We start from the raw sequence: 14268 nt of genomic DNA, 5'->3' as shown, positions 1-14268 counted from the left end.
GAAATTCAAAAATCAAGAATTCGAAAATTCAAAAACTGAGAAATCAGAAAATTCAATAACCAGAAAATTGCAAAATCGAAAAGTCAAAATATTGAAATAACAAAAAGTCGAAAAATCAAAACATCCCAAAGTTCAAAAATCGAGGAAGAAAAATGGAGGAATCGAAGTCGAAAAATAGAAAAATCCAAAAATCGAAAAGTGGAAAAATCCAAAAATCGCTATATCGAAAGTTGAAAAATCGAAAAATCCAGAAATTCAAAAATCAAGAAGTCGAAATTTCAAAAACTGAGAAATCGTAAAACTGAAAAGGATAATCGAAACACTGAAAAATCGGAAAATCGCAAAATCGAAAATTCGAAATATTAAAATAACGAAAAACCGAAATATCCCAAAGTTCAAAATCGAGAAAGAAGAAAGAGAAAAAGCCAAAAAAATCGAGAAATTGGAAAATCTAAAATTGAAAAATCGAAAAAGCGAAAATTCGAAGAATCGAAATATTGAAAAATTGAGAGTCGAAAATTGAAAAATCCAAAATTTTGTTTTTCAATTACGTTCCCCAACAAGCGGGAGGCCCAGTTACAGGGGAAATCGAGAAATTGAAAAATCGCAAAGTCGAAGAACAGAAAAATCTATAAATCGAAAAATCGATAAAGCGAGAACTTGAAAAATCGAAAAATTCAAAAATCGAAAATTCGAAAAATTGAGACATTAAAATCACAAAGTCGAAAAATAAAAAATCCAATAATCGAAAAATCGAAAAGTGAGAAGTCGAAAATCGAAGAATCGCGATATCGAAAAGCTAAGAAATCGAAAAATCGAGAAACTGATAAATCAAAAAGTCGAAAATTCCAAAAATTGAGAAAGCGAAAAATTGAAAAAAAAAATTCCAGAAATCGAAACACTGAAAAATCAAAAAGTCGAAAAGTCAAAGCGTCGAAAATCGGAAAATCAAAAAATCAAAAACTTCAAAAATCAAATAATCAAGAAATTGAAAAATCGAAGTTGACAAATAGAGAAATAAAAAAATCAAAAAGTGAAAAAATCCAAAAATCAAGGTATATATTTAGAATAGAAATTAAATGACTTATTATATCGAAAAGTAAAAAAATCGAGAAAATAGAAGAATCGAAAACGTAGAACAGTAAAAATCGGGAAATTGAAATATCAAAAAGTCGTACAGACGACAAATGAAAAAATCCAAGAAACGACAAACTGAAAAATCGACGTAGAAAATTTGAATATTCCAAAAGTCCAAAAGTCGAAATATCCAAAAATTGAAATTGAGAGAAAAGTTGAAAAATCGAAAAATCGAGAAATTGAAAAATCAAAAATTTCAAAATTCTAATAATTGAGAAAGCGGGAAATTGAAACGGAAAATCGAAAAATCGAAACACTGAAAAATCGAAAACTCGAAGAGCCAGAGTCAAAAAATCAAGAAATTCAAAAATCAAAAAGTCGAAAATTCTAAAACAGAAGTCAGAAAATTCAATAATCGGAAAATTGCAAAATCGAATAGTCAAAATATTGAAATAACAAAAAATTGAAGTCGAAAAATCTAAACATCCCACAGTTCAAAAATCGATGAAGAAAAATCGAGAAATCAAGGAACTGTAAAATCGAAGTCGAAAAATAGAAAAATCTAAAAATCGAAAAGTGGAAAAATTCAAAAATAGCGATATCGAAAAGTTGAAAAATCGAAAAATCCAGAAATTCAAAAACCAAGAAGTCGAAAATTCAAAAACTGAGAAATCGAAAAACTGAAAAGGAAAATCGAAACACTGAAAAATCGGAAAATCCAAAAATTGGAAAATTGCAAAATCGAAAATTCGACATATTAAAATAACGAAAAATTGAAATATCCCAAAGTTCAAAAATCGAGAAAGAAGAAAGAAAAAGACAGAGAAATCGAAAAATTGGAAAATCTGAAATTGAAAAACGAAAAAGCGAAAATTTAAAGAATCGAAATATTGAAAAATTAAGAGTCTAAAATCGAAAAATCCAATTTTTTGTTCAATTACCTTCCCCCCTTACAGGGAAAAATCGAGAAATTGAAAAATTGCAAAGTCGAAGAATAGAAAAATCCAAAAATCGAAAAATCGATAAAGCGAGAACTTAAAAAATCAAAAAATTCAAAAATCGAAAATGCGAAAAGTCGAGAAATTAAAACCACAAAGTCGAAAAATAAAAAAATCCAATAATGGAAAAGTCGAAAAATCGAAAAGTGAGAGTCCAAAAATCGAAAAATCGCGATATCGAGAAGCTGAGAAATCGAAAAATCGATCAAAAAGTCGAAAATTCCAAAATTGGAGAAATCGAAAAATTGGAAAGGAAAATCGAAAAATTGGAAAGGAAAATCGAAAAATCGAAACACTGAAAAATCAAAAAGTCGAAAAGTCAAAGTGCCGAAAAATCGGAAAATCCAAAATTCAAAAGTTGCAAAATCGAAAAGTCAAAAAATTGAAATAACGAAAGATCAAAATATCCCAAAATTCAAAAATCGAGAAATCAAGAAACTGAAAAATCGAAGACGACAATTGGAAAAATTAAAAAATCGAAAAGTGGTAGAATCCAAAAATCGAGGTATATATTTAGAACAGTATATCGGAAAGTCCAAAAATCGAAAAATTGAAACATTTGAAAATAAAAGAATCTAAAACGGAGAACAGTAAAAATTAAAGATTTCAAAATTCCACAGTTGAGAAATCGGGAAATTGAAACGGAAAATGGAAACACTGAAAAATCGAAAAATCGAAAATTCAAAAAATGACGATATCGAAAAGTTGAAGAATCGAAAAATCGAAAAATCGAGAACTTTTAAAATGAAAAAGTCGAAAATTCAAAAACTGAGAAATCAAAAAATCCAAAAATCTGAAAATTCCAAAATCGAAAAGTCAAAATATTGAAATAACAAAAAATGAAAGTCTAAAAATCAAAATATCCCAAAGTTCAAAAATCGAGATAGAAAAATCGAGAAATCACGAAACTGAAAAATCAAAGTCCAAAAATAGAAAAATCAAAAAGTGGAGAAATCCAAAAATCGAGGTATATATAGGACAATAACTAACTGACTTATTATATCGAAAAATCAAAAAACCCAGAAATTGAAATAGTTGAAGTAAAAATCGGGAAATGAAAAAATCGAAGAAACGACAAATTGAAAAATCGAAGGAGAAAAGTCGAAAATTCCAAAAATCGAGAAACTGAAAAATCAAAAAGTCCAAAATTTTAAAAATTGGGAAATTGAAAAGGAAAATCGAAAAATCGAAATACTGAAAAATCGCAAAATCGGAAAATCGAAAAGTCGAAAAATCAAAGAATTTTCGAAATTTATCGAGGTCAAAAAATTGTAATTTATAGATACCGATGTCCATGTCTATTTTTGAACTCAGAATTTTGAAAATCTGCATTATTTATTTCATAACAAATTTAAACCTAAAAATAAAAATTGTAATTTATTAACAAAGATTTCCATGTCAATCTCTGAAATCAAAATTTTGAAAAATTTTCTCTAGTTAGATGTAATTTTACCTGGAATTTATAGAAGTTCAACAAAATGGTAATTTGAAACGCGATTTTTATTTCAATTATAGAAACCAAAATTTGAAAAAAACTGCACTACTTATTTCGTAATAAATTTAATCCCTAATTATTACATTCAAAGAATTTTCCCTTAAATTCATAGGGGTTCAACAAAATATCAATCTAAAAATGGATTCTCCAAACATTCCTGAAATTCCCAGAAGTCAAAAAAATAGTAATTTATTAACAGAAATTTCCATCTCAATGTCGGAAACAAAATTTTGAATAATTTAATGAGTACACACATATAATTTTCTCTGAAATTCACTGAAGTTCAACCACATGGTAATTTAAAAAGTACGTTCATTTCCATGCTAAAAATAAAAATTTTAAAAAATCTTCGGTAAGTGTCCAACAAAACAGTAATTTGATGTTGGAAACCAAAATTTTGAAAATTCTGCATTAGTTATTTCGTAACAAATTTAATGTTTAATTTTCCCTGAAATTGATAGAACTCAAGAAAATAGTAATTTATTAACAAATATTTCCATCTTCATTTTTGAAATCAAAATTTTGAAAAATCTTCGCTATATTATTTCACAACACATATAATTTTCCCCGAAATTCATAGAAGTTCAAGAAAATAGTAATTCAAAAGGGATTTTTATTCCATCATTGAAACCAGAATTTGGAAAAAAACGCACTACTTATTTCATAAAACACGGAATGCCTAATTTTTTAAATCTTGCACATATATTCTTGGAAACAAGCAGTTAAGAAAAGTATTTTCAAGCCAAATTTTCCTGTTTATTTCATAAAATTGACGAGAGTTTTAGTTCAAATTCGGAATATAACATCATCTTTACAAAAAAGATGGTAATTTTTTTAACTTTTCGGTATAAGCAAAATCAGTAGATGTTTTTTCACAAAGAATAAGGGTTTCATACGACAAATAGTAGGTACGTCGATAATTAAGAAAAAATCGTACTAGGGCTATTATTTAGAACAAAAGTCCTGATGACGTCATCAATGGCCACGATTTTGAATTTCACAAAATTTTGAAATAGAATCAGCGAACTTTTGGTGGGGACGAGAACACAAATTTTGCAAAAAAATAATGTTTTTAGTTTGTTTGCTCCCAAAATATTAAAAAAAAATGAACTGGACGATCTCGAAACAGTAACATCTAATTACAAAAAACGGAAGCTAATTCTGACATCAACATAGCCTCATTAACAAAAAAAAAAAAATAATCCGTTTTCGCGTTTCTTTTGAAAAAAAAACACTGTTGTCCAGCTTAAGTTATTAATAAAACTAGTTCTTATGTAATTAATTCCTTGTGCATAATCTTGTTTTTAGTAAAGTCATGCTTGAAAAATTATCTCTTAACGGTATGCTCCACATTTCTGATGCGTCTTGTATTAAAATCATAATAAAGTGCCAAAAACTAGGATTTCTTTCTGAACATTGTAAACTCCAATTTAAATAAATCAAAATAAAAAACGCAACTTATTTCCGTATTTCGCAACGTCGCATCAACAAAACGCAAACAGGTTGCCTTTAACAAAACCTAACATTAGGGAACCACATAACCCAAGATAATTCAAATCAACGTAAAAAAACAACTAAATCTCCCGATTCCGATATAAACAGCGCCTAATACCCCATTACCGATACATTATTATCAAAACACGCGTCACAATGCCGCCTGTTATCAGCACATCTGCCTGGCAAGGCCGGCCGGCACACCATATCCATGCAAATATCACCTTCCCGGTCACAAGGGTCAGTCCGGCAGATTTTTATGCAAATTCCCACACAACCCTGCTCTAGCTCCCGCAAAACCATACCTGGGGGTGCTCGTCGCCGACATCTTCCCGTATTGATCGTGTTTACACTGCACTTGCACCAAGTCTTTGCAGATTTCAGCACATCTGAGGGTTGTTTAGGGTTTTCGTTCGCTCACCCCGCAGCACGGGCATGCGCCACAGCCGCGTTTTCGGCAGAAACGCGAATTCTCGCCACTTCCTGGAGGAAGCTATCGAGCACTAGCCGATAATCCAGATAAAATTAGTCACCGATCTTGATATCACTAATAGTCGCAATAGCCGAAATTGGGCAATAATTTTCTCACGAGAATTGTGAGTTGGGCAATGTCGCGGAACCGCCGACTGGAAATGGAAGAACGCGTCGCACTGTTTTACAATAAATTTTATCACTAACTCTTATACGTTTTTGCCACCACTTTTTGCCGAAGGATGGCTGCGTGTGATCCTTGATGGTTTCCTAAGGCAAAATATTTAACCTGTTATCAGTTGACTAAACAAACGCGTAACAATGCGCCGTAAATTTTAAACTACAATAATAACGCTTAATTTGGACGAAAAGTCGAAAGCCACTGCTTTACAGCATATCGGATCGGTGATAAATGGCCTTCAGTGGCGCTATTCATGTTGGTTTCACGTTGTTGGTTACTGCAATTTACCTTGCAACGATGTTCGACGCGATAGCGTAATTAATTGGTTAGAAATAATGTAATTGGTGCAATTTTTATCGGTTTACGTCGGACGGGAAGCGGCTTCCGAGATGCGATAAGGCGGAAAGCTGCAGATCACTGGCGAGGTTTACAGTGGCAAATGAGTTTTGAATGTTCATTGAAAATTTTCAAATATTGTGTACTTTGTAACTGAACGTATGTTATCGATGCGTCACTGGTCGCCGTCAGCGATAATGTAAACAGATATATTAAGGTATTAAGATAAGGCGATTTACTAATTTTTTTTTAATTAAATAAATTACCCGAAACTAACGATTGCGGTTAAAATATTTTTTTGGATTTTTGTTGACGCATGTAGGTATGTTATAGATGTAAAATTTTCTAATTAGTAAAAACCACAAAACTATAAACTTAATTTCAAAAAATTATTCCCTTTGATTTTAACGCTCTTAGTAATACTGGTGAGTCAAAGGTGCACAAATATTTTATTGAATGATGTCAGCTTTTTGATCGAGATAATACTAATCATAGATTACTATTTTTTTAATTTTTTGGACGATTAGATAACTCGTTTCGCCTATATTTGCATTTTAAAATATGTCGATTCATATGCATTATATGGGGATTGAATAATTATTTGGTGACGTCATTGAGTTTTTCGAAGGGATTAATGTTGTAATGCTAAACCATGTCGATGCCTTTACTACGAGCACAGAAGACAGAAAGACAGAAACAAAGAAGGAAGAGAAAAAGACACAAAAATCGAGAAATTGGAGAATCTAAAATTGAAACATCTAAAAAGCGGAAACTCAAAGTCAAGAAATCGAGAAATTGAAAAATTAAAAAGTCGAAAAATAGAAAAATCCAATAAGTGAAAAGTCCAAAATTCGAAAAATCGCGATATCGAAAAGTTGAGAAATCGAAAAACCGAGAAACTGAAAAATAAAAAAGTAAATTCAGGAGGAAAATCAAAAATCCAAGGACTGAAAAATCGTAATGTCGAAGAATGAAATAACCAAAAGTCGAAGTCTAAAAATCGAAAAACCGAAATATCCAAAAGATCAAAAATCGAGAAATAAAAATCGAGAAATCAAGAAACTGAAAAATCGCAAAGTCGAAGAATAAAAAAATCCAACAATCGAAAAGTCGAAAATCGAAAAATCCGAAAATCGACAAACTGGAAAATCAAAAAATCGGAAAATTCAAAAATCGGAAAGTTGCAAAATCGAAAAGTCGAAAAATTGAAATAACGAAAAATCGACGTCGATATCCAAAAATCCAAAACACAGAAATCAAAAACTGAAAAACCGAAGACGAAAAGTAGAAAAATCCAAAAACCGAAATGTAGAAAAACTCAAAAGTCGAAATATCGAAAATTTTTAAACTGAAGTTCGAAAATTCGAAAGATAGCTGCACCTGATAGTTAAAAAATCGAAAAGTCAAAAAACTAAAGAATCAAATGTCTAAAATTCCAGAAATTGAGAAATCGAAAAATTGAAAAGGAAAATCGAAATACTGAAAAATCGAAAAGCTGGAAAGTCTAAGAATCGAAAAATCGGAATATCCAAAAATCGGAAAATTGCTAAACCATGTCGATGCTTTTACTACGAGCACAGAAGACAGAAAGACAGAAACAAAGAAGGAAGAGAAAAAGACAGAAAAATAGAAAAATCTAAAATTGAAACATCTAAAAAGCGGTAACTCAAAGAATAGGAAAATCCAAAAATCGAAAATTCGAAAAATCGAGAAATTGAAAAATCAAAAAGTCGAAAAATAGAAAAATCCAATAAGCGAAAAGTCCAAAATTCGAAAAATCCAAAAGATCAAACATCGAGAAATAAAAATCGAGAAATCAAGAAACTGAAAAATCACAAAGTCGAAGAATAGAAATATCCAAAAATTAAAAAAGCGAGAACTTCAAAAATCTAAAAATTGAGAAATCGAAAATTCAAAAAATCAAGCAATTGAACGATCACAAAGTCGAAGAATAGAAAAATGCAACAATCGAAAATGTAGAAAAACTCAAAAATCGAAATATCGAAAAGTTCAAAAATCGAAAAATTAGGAAATTGAAACATCAAAAATTCGAAAATTTTGAAACTGAAAGTCGAAAATCGAAAAATCGTGAACTGAAAAATCGAAAATTCAAATAATAGCTATACTTTTTGATTTCTAGATTTTAGAACTTTTGGATATTTCGATTTTTCGTTATTTCAATGTTTCGACTTTTTAATTTTGAAATTTTTCGATTTTTGAACTCTTTGACTTTCCAACTTTTTGATTTTTCTGTTTTTCGATTTTTCGTTTTTCTTTTTCAATTTTTCGAGTTTTTTTTCGTTTCTCGATTTTTCGTATGTTCGATTTCTTGATTTTCACTTTTTCAATTTCCGATTTTCCTATTCTTCGACTTTGCGGTTTTCCAATTTCTCGATATTTCCATTTTTGGATTTTTCGGTTTTCGAGCTTCAATTTTTCAATATTTCGATTTTTACATTTTTCGTCCTTTCAATTTTTCAATTTTAGAATTTCCACTTTTTCGATTTTTCATTTTGCTTATCTGTTTCTTCTTTGTTTCTGTTTTTGTTCCGAGTTTCCATATTTCTGTTTTTCTGTCTTTCTGTGTCCTGTGATCGAAGTGAAAGCACCGACAGGATTTACCATTACAAAACATTATTCATCCCTTCGAGAAACTGAATGACGTCACCAAATAATTATTCAATCCCACAAAATGCATATGAATCGACATATTTTAAAATGCAAATATAGACCAAACGAGTCATCTAATAGTATAAAATATTTAAAAAACAGTAACTCGTAGTATTACCTCCATCCAAAAGCTGATTTCATTCAAATACATTATTTGTGTACCTTTTGATTCAGCGGTGATAAAAAGAGCGTTAAAATCAAAGGGAATAATTTTTAATAGCTTTGGTTGTAGACACCGAACGTAGTAAAACCCGGAAATATGGGGAGAAATTTCGTTATTTCCACTTTTAGATTTAGATTTTTCAACTTCTCGATTTTTCGACTTCTCAGTTTTTCGCTTCTCCGATATTTCAAATGTTCGATTTTTCGGTTTTTCGATGTCTCAATTTTTGGATATTTTGATTTTTCAATTTTTGGGATTTTCGATCTTTCGATTTCGATTTTTCAATTTGTTGATACTTCGATTTTTCATTTTTCGATTTTATGACTTCGATTTTTCGGTTTCTCGATTTTTGATCTTTTCCATTTTCGGTTTTTCAGTTTACAAATATTTCAACCTCACGATTTTTTGATTTTTCGACTTATCGATTTTTCAACTTCTCGATTTTTCGACTTTTCGGTTTTTGGATTTTTCGACTCTTCGATATTTTGCTTTTCTAACATTTCTTGTTAATTTCCCGATTTCTCAATTTTCGATAATTGGATTTTTCTTCGATTCTTTTATTTTTCGATTTTACGAGTTTTCGATTTCGCAATTTCTCGATTTTTACTGTTTTCCATTTTTGATTTTTCAATTTTCGAGTATTTAAATTTATCGATTTTTGGACTTTTTGATATAATAAGTCGTTTAGTTATTGTTCTATATATATATATATCTCGATTTTTGGGTTTTTCGATTTTTCGACTTTTTAACATTTCGACTTTTCGATTTTTCGTTTTTCCTTTTCAGTTTTTCGATTTCTCAATTTTTGGAATTTTCGAGTTTTCGATTTTTCTATTCTTCGACTTTGTGTCTTTTCAATTTCTCGATTTTTTGATTTTTAGATTTTTCAAATTCTCGCTTTTTTAATTTTTGGAATTTTCAGTTTCTTGATTTCTCGATTTTCTTTCTCGATTTTTGAACTTTTGGATATTTCGGTTTTTCGATTTTTCGACTTTGATTTTTCGTTATTTCAGTTTTTCGAATGTTCGATTTTGCATCTTTCGAATTTTTGGATTTTTCCACATTTCGATTTTTGGATTTCTCTATTTTTCTACTTCGATTTTTCAGTTCCTTGATTTTCGATTTTTGACATCTTGGATATTTCGATTTTTCGAGTTTTTGATTATGCAACTTTCCGATTTTTGGATATTCCGATTTTTCGATCCTTTGACTTTCCGACTTTTCGATTTTTCAGATTTCGAATTTCCTTTTCAATTTTTCGATTTATCAATTTCTGGAATTTTCGAGATTTGATTCTTCATTTGATTCTTTAGTTTCCTGACTTTTCGGATAGAATTCGAAGAATCCAAAAATCGAAAAGTGGAAAAATCCAAAAATTGAAATATCGAAAAGTTCAAAAATCGGAGAATTAGAAAATTGAAAAATCAAAAAGTCGAAAATTCCAAAACAGAGAAGTAGAAAACCGAAAAATGGTAAATTGAAAAGGCGGTAATTTAAAAAATAGCGATATCGAATAGCGAAAATCGAAAAATCAAGAAACTGAAGAATCAAAAAATTGAAATTTCCGAAAATTGAGAAATCGAAAAATTTAAAAGGAAAATCGAAACACCGAAAAATCGAAAAGTCAGAAAGTCAGAGTTGAAAAATCGGAAAATCCAAAAATCGGAAAGTTCCAAAATCGAAAAGTCGAAAAATTGAACTAACAAAAATCAAAGTCGAAAAGTCGAAAAATAGAAATATCTAAAAGTTCAAAAGTCGCGAAAATTCGAAAAATCCAAAAATTAAGATATCTAAAAACTCACAAATCTAAAAATCGAAATAACGAAAAATCGAAATATCGAAAAGTCGAAAAATCGAGTAATCAAACAGTGAAGTGGTAAGAAATGGAAAAATCAAGATGTAGAAAATTGAAAAATCGAAACATCGAGAAATTGAAATAACCGAAAAGTCGAAAAAACAAAAATCAAAAATTCAAAAATTCGATTAATCGAAATATTGAATAATAGAAAAATCGAGAAATTGAAATATCTAACAATTAAAAAATCGAGTCCAAAATTCCACAAATTGAGAAATCGAAAAATTGACAAGAAATGTCAAAAAATCGGAAAAAACAAAAATCAAAAATTTGAAAAATCCAAAAATCGGAATGTGGAAAAGTCCAAAAATCGACATATCGAGAAGTCAAAAAATCCAAGAATTTAAATATGTGTTTGAAAATTGAAAAATCGGAAATGGAAGACACCAAAAATCGAAAAGTTGAAAAACCGAGAAGTTGAAAAATCGAAAAGTCGAAAAATCGAAAAGTCGAAAAATTGAAATAATGTGTAACGTGGAAAAATCCAAAAATTGAGATACCGAAAAGTAAAAAAATCTAAAAATCGACATATCGAGAAGTCAAAAAATCCGAGAATTTAAATGTGTTTGAAAATTGAAAAATCGGAAATGGAAAACACCAAAAATCGAAAAGTTGAAAAATCGAAAAGTCGAAAAATTGAAATAATGCGTAACGTGGAAAAATCCAAAATGGAAAATACCAAAAATCGAGAAACTGAAAAATCGAAAAACTAAAAATAGAACAATCGACAAACAGAAAAATCGAAGTCGAAAATCGAAAAATTCAAAATTCGAAGAATGAAAATATCTAAAAATTGAGATCTGGATTCTGGATTGTGGATTCTTAATTTATGGGGGCTGACCGTGGCCAGCCGGCACTTAGGCCTCGCCTTTGGGTCCATTGTACCTTCCCCAAGTCCATATCAGGGTGTTTTCCCGCTCCTCTACTCGTCAAGCGAATTGAGATCAAAAAGTCGAAAAATAACAATCGAAATATTAAAAAGGCAAAAAGTCGGAAAATCCAAATCAAAAAGTCGAAAAATTGATGTCTAAAAATAAAAAAATCGAATACCGAAATGTCGAAAAATCTAAAAATCGATAAATCAAAAAAATCGAAAATTTATAAAATGGATAACTGGAAAACTCGAAGAATGGAGAAACTCAGAAATCGAAGTCGAAAAATTCGGGAAATCTAAATATCGAAAAGTCGAAAAATCCAAAAATCGAAAAGTGAAAAAGTCCAAAAATCAAAAAGTGAAAAAATCTAAAAATTGAGATGTCGAAAAGTCGGATAAACAAGAAAATGAAATATTTGAAAACAGAAAATACCAAAAATAGAGAAAGTGAAAAATCAAGAATTCGACAAATCGAAACTTTGAATAAAGCATCCGAAAAATAGAGAATTCGAAAAATCGAAATTTTGAATCGAAAATTCGAAAAATTGAGAAAACGAAGTCGAAATGTCCAAAAATATCGAAAAGTCAAGAAATCGAAATACTTGAAGATTGAAAAATCGAAAAATTAAAAACCCCAAAAATCGAAAAACTGAAAAATTGAATAGTCGAAAAATCCAAAAATCGAAAAATTGAAAAATCGAAAACTCGGAAAAAAGATTTTTCAAATTACTTTTTTTGGCCCAAGATACAAGATACTGAAAACACCAGATTTTACAACGGAATTAAAAGGTTACAAGCAAAAAAGATCTAATGTTATCTAGCGTTTAATTTTTTTATACACCAAGTATATACAATTCTAAAAACAACAGCGAATAAAGAAAATACGTATAGTTATTTATAGTATCTTATACGTTTGCAATAAAAATGTTTTCATGTTTTAAGACGTAAGTGGTTATTTTATCAAATAGTTATTACACGTAGTAAAGATAGGAGTTTTAAGAACTATCATGGTTTGAACGCATTCTGACGTAAATTTCCAGGTAGAGTCGATATTACTGGACCCACGCAATTAGTGAAAACAAAATGTTTATACAATATTTTTTTTTAGAACGGCATCCTTATTAAATTTTTAATCAAGACGGAAATCATTGCCGAAAAATGTTTTCATAAAAAGAACTAAAAGTGTAAACGGACTTTGTAACGATGTTAATAATATAAAGAAAATTATCCAAAGTCATTAAATGTTTAAATGCGGTAGCGCAATTTAATATGTCCCCATTTAGTGCTTATTTATTCCTTTCTTAGTAAGACATTACATAACAATTTAAGACATTTAAAGAAGATATCACTGGGAACAAGTGGAAGTTGTTGCAACATAAAAATTTATTACGCTCTAACACATCGAGTAAATCAGTCATAAAACGCAACAACGAACGATGAACTAGAATCGACCCCTGAAGTACACAGGAAATTTTATATAGAATTGCCATACAAAACTACTACTTTGTCGACCCTAATGACTGAAAAATTATTTCTAATACTTACTGCAAAATAACGATTTGCATCACATCACGGATATCTTTCACCATAAGCTCTCAATTACCTCTAGGCGACTACAACCACTCTATATATTTTTACCCCACCCCCTATAAACTTGCAATCCATAGTTAGAATCATCACCAGAAAGAATTAAAATTTACAAAGTTGTTGCCGGCTCAGGATGTTACAAACTACTGCAGGAAGCTTTCATTAATTTCGACAGGTTTTGGACGGAATGTTTGCATTTTTGCTAGTGTTATTAAACCTGTAGTATCTAGGGTACGATAGTATAGGAACACTATTTTATTTGCATGCCAGCTAGAACCAAGGATAAAAAAGACGGCACTAAAGCGGAACGTTTTGATTGATCTTCATGGTGCACTTGAGTTACGTTTCAGTGACTGATCGTCTTAGGAGTGCTTGAAGGTTAATTAGAATTTTACGTTGACGATGATATCTTGTTGTAAACAAGGAAATTAATTTGTTTTCACTTTTTTATTAGTTATTTAAAAATAATTTGATTTATTCATTTTAATAGTGATATTGTGTACGATTATGCTAGACTAAATTTCATGTGACATGATACAAGGCGATTATTCAACAGTTATCGAGAATGTTAAACATTGTGTATAAATTCCTAGCTCACAGTCATAAACTCGTGAAAAGCGTGCTCGTTATCAATGGCTAGATAAAAACATTACATGTTTTGTCGGAAAAGCAGCAATTTTAGTTACTACTTTATTGGAATAATAACCATAAAAACAACCATATCTGCATATAATGTGTTTACGTTACGCTGCTAAAACTAATACCGTGAGAAAGATGAAATAATTAAGAGGTTTTTGTTGTAATTGAATTGATCATGTAACGCTATTTATAGCTCATTATACGCAATTTTGAGATGCACTTTAATAATCCATTGTTACAAATGATGTGTATAATGTGCAATGAGTTTGCTTAATTTTGCGCGACGTCGGTGATTTTTCGAGAATTTAGAAACTATGTATTTTTGCATACGAAATGGAATTTTTTAGCGTTTTGTTTGTTCTAGTGACCCTGAAAAATTTAGTTTACGCACTAGTCGCACACTTGTGTTTCTAAATCCTTAAGCTAGC

The 14268-nt window shown here is 30.0% G+C and overlaps 1 protein-coding gene across 3 annotated transcripts in view; it reads right to left on the bottom strand.

The window, feature by feature from the left end:
* The window catches only part of LOC135139564 (uncharacterized), a 65295-nt gene that overhangs the window by 25056 nt on the left and 25971 nt on the right, over positions 1–14268 (bottom strand). The window contains exon 1 of one of the 3 annotated variants that reach the window (XM_064069856.1): positions 5370–5972. The exons of the other annotated variants lie outside the window; for them this stretch is intronic. Coding sequence (XP_063925926.1) covers positions 5370–5392 — 23 coding nt within the window. The 5' untranslated portion in view covers positions 5393–5972. Of the gene's footprint in view, positions 1–5369; positions 5973–14268 lie in introns of those variants that run through there. 3 annotated transcript variants of the gene reach the window in all.

The sequence above is a fragment of the Zophobas morio genome, unplaced genomic scaffold (assembly GCF_036711695.1).
Source record: "Zophobas morio isolate AGI-343-1 ecotype UQ-CSIRO unplaced genomic scaffold, CSIRO_AGI_Zmor_V1 ptg000031l, whole genome shotgun sequence".
Lineage (NCBI taxonomy): Eukaryota > Metazoa > Arthropoda > Insecta > Coleoptera > Tenebrionidae > Zophobas > Zophobas morio.
The sequence above is the reverse complement of the archived record's forward strand: the minus strand, read 5'-3'. Positions and strand labels throughout refer to the sequence as shown.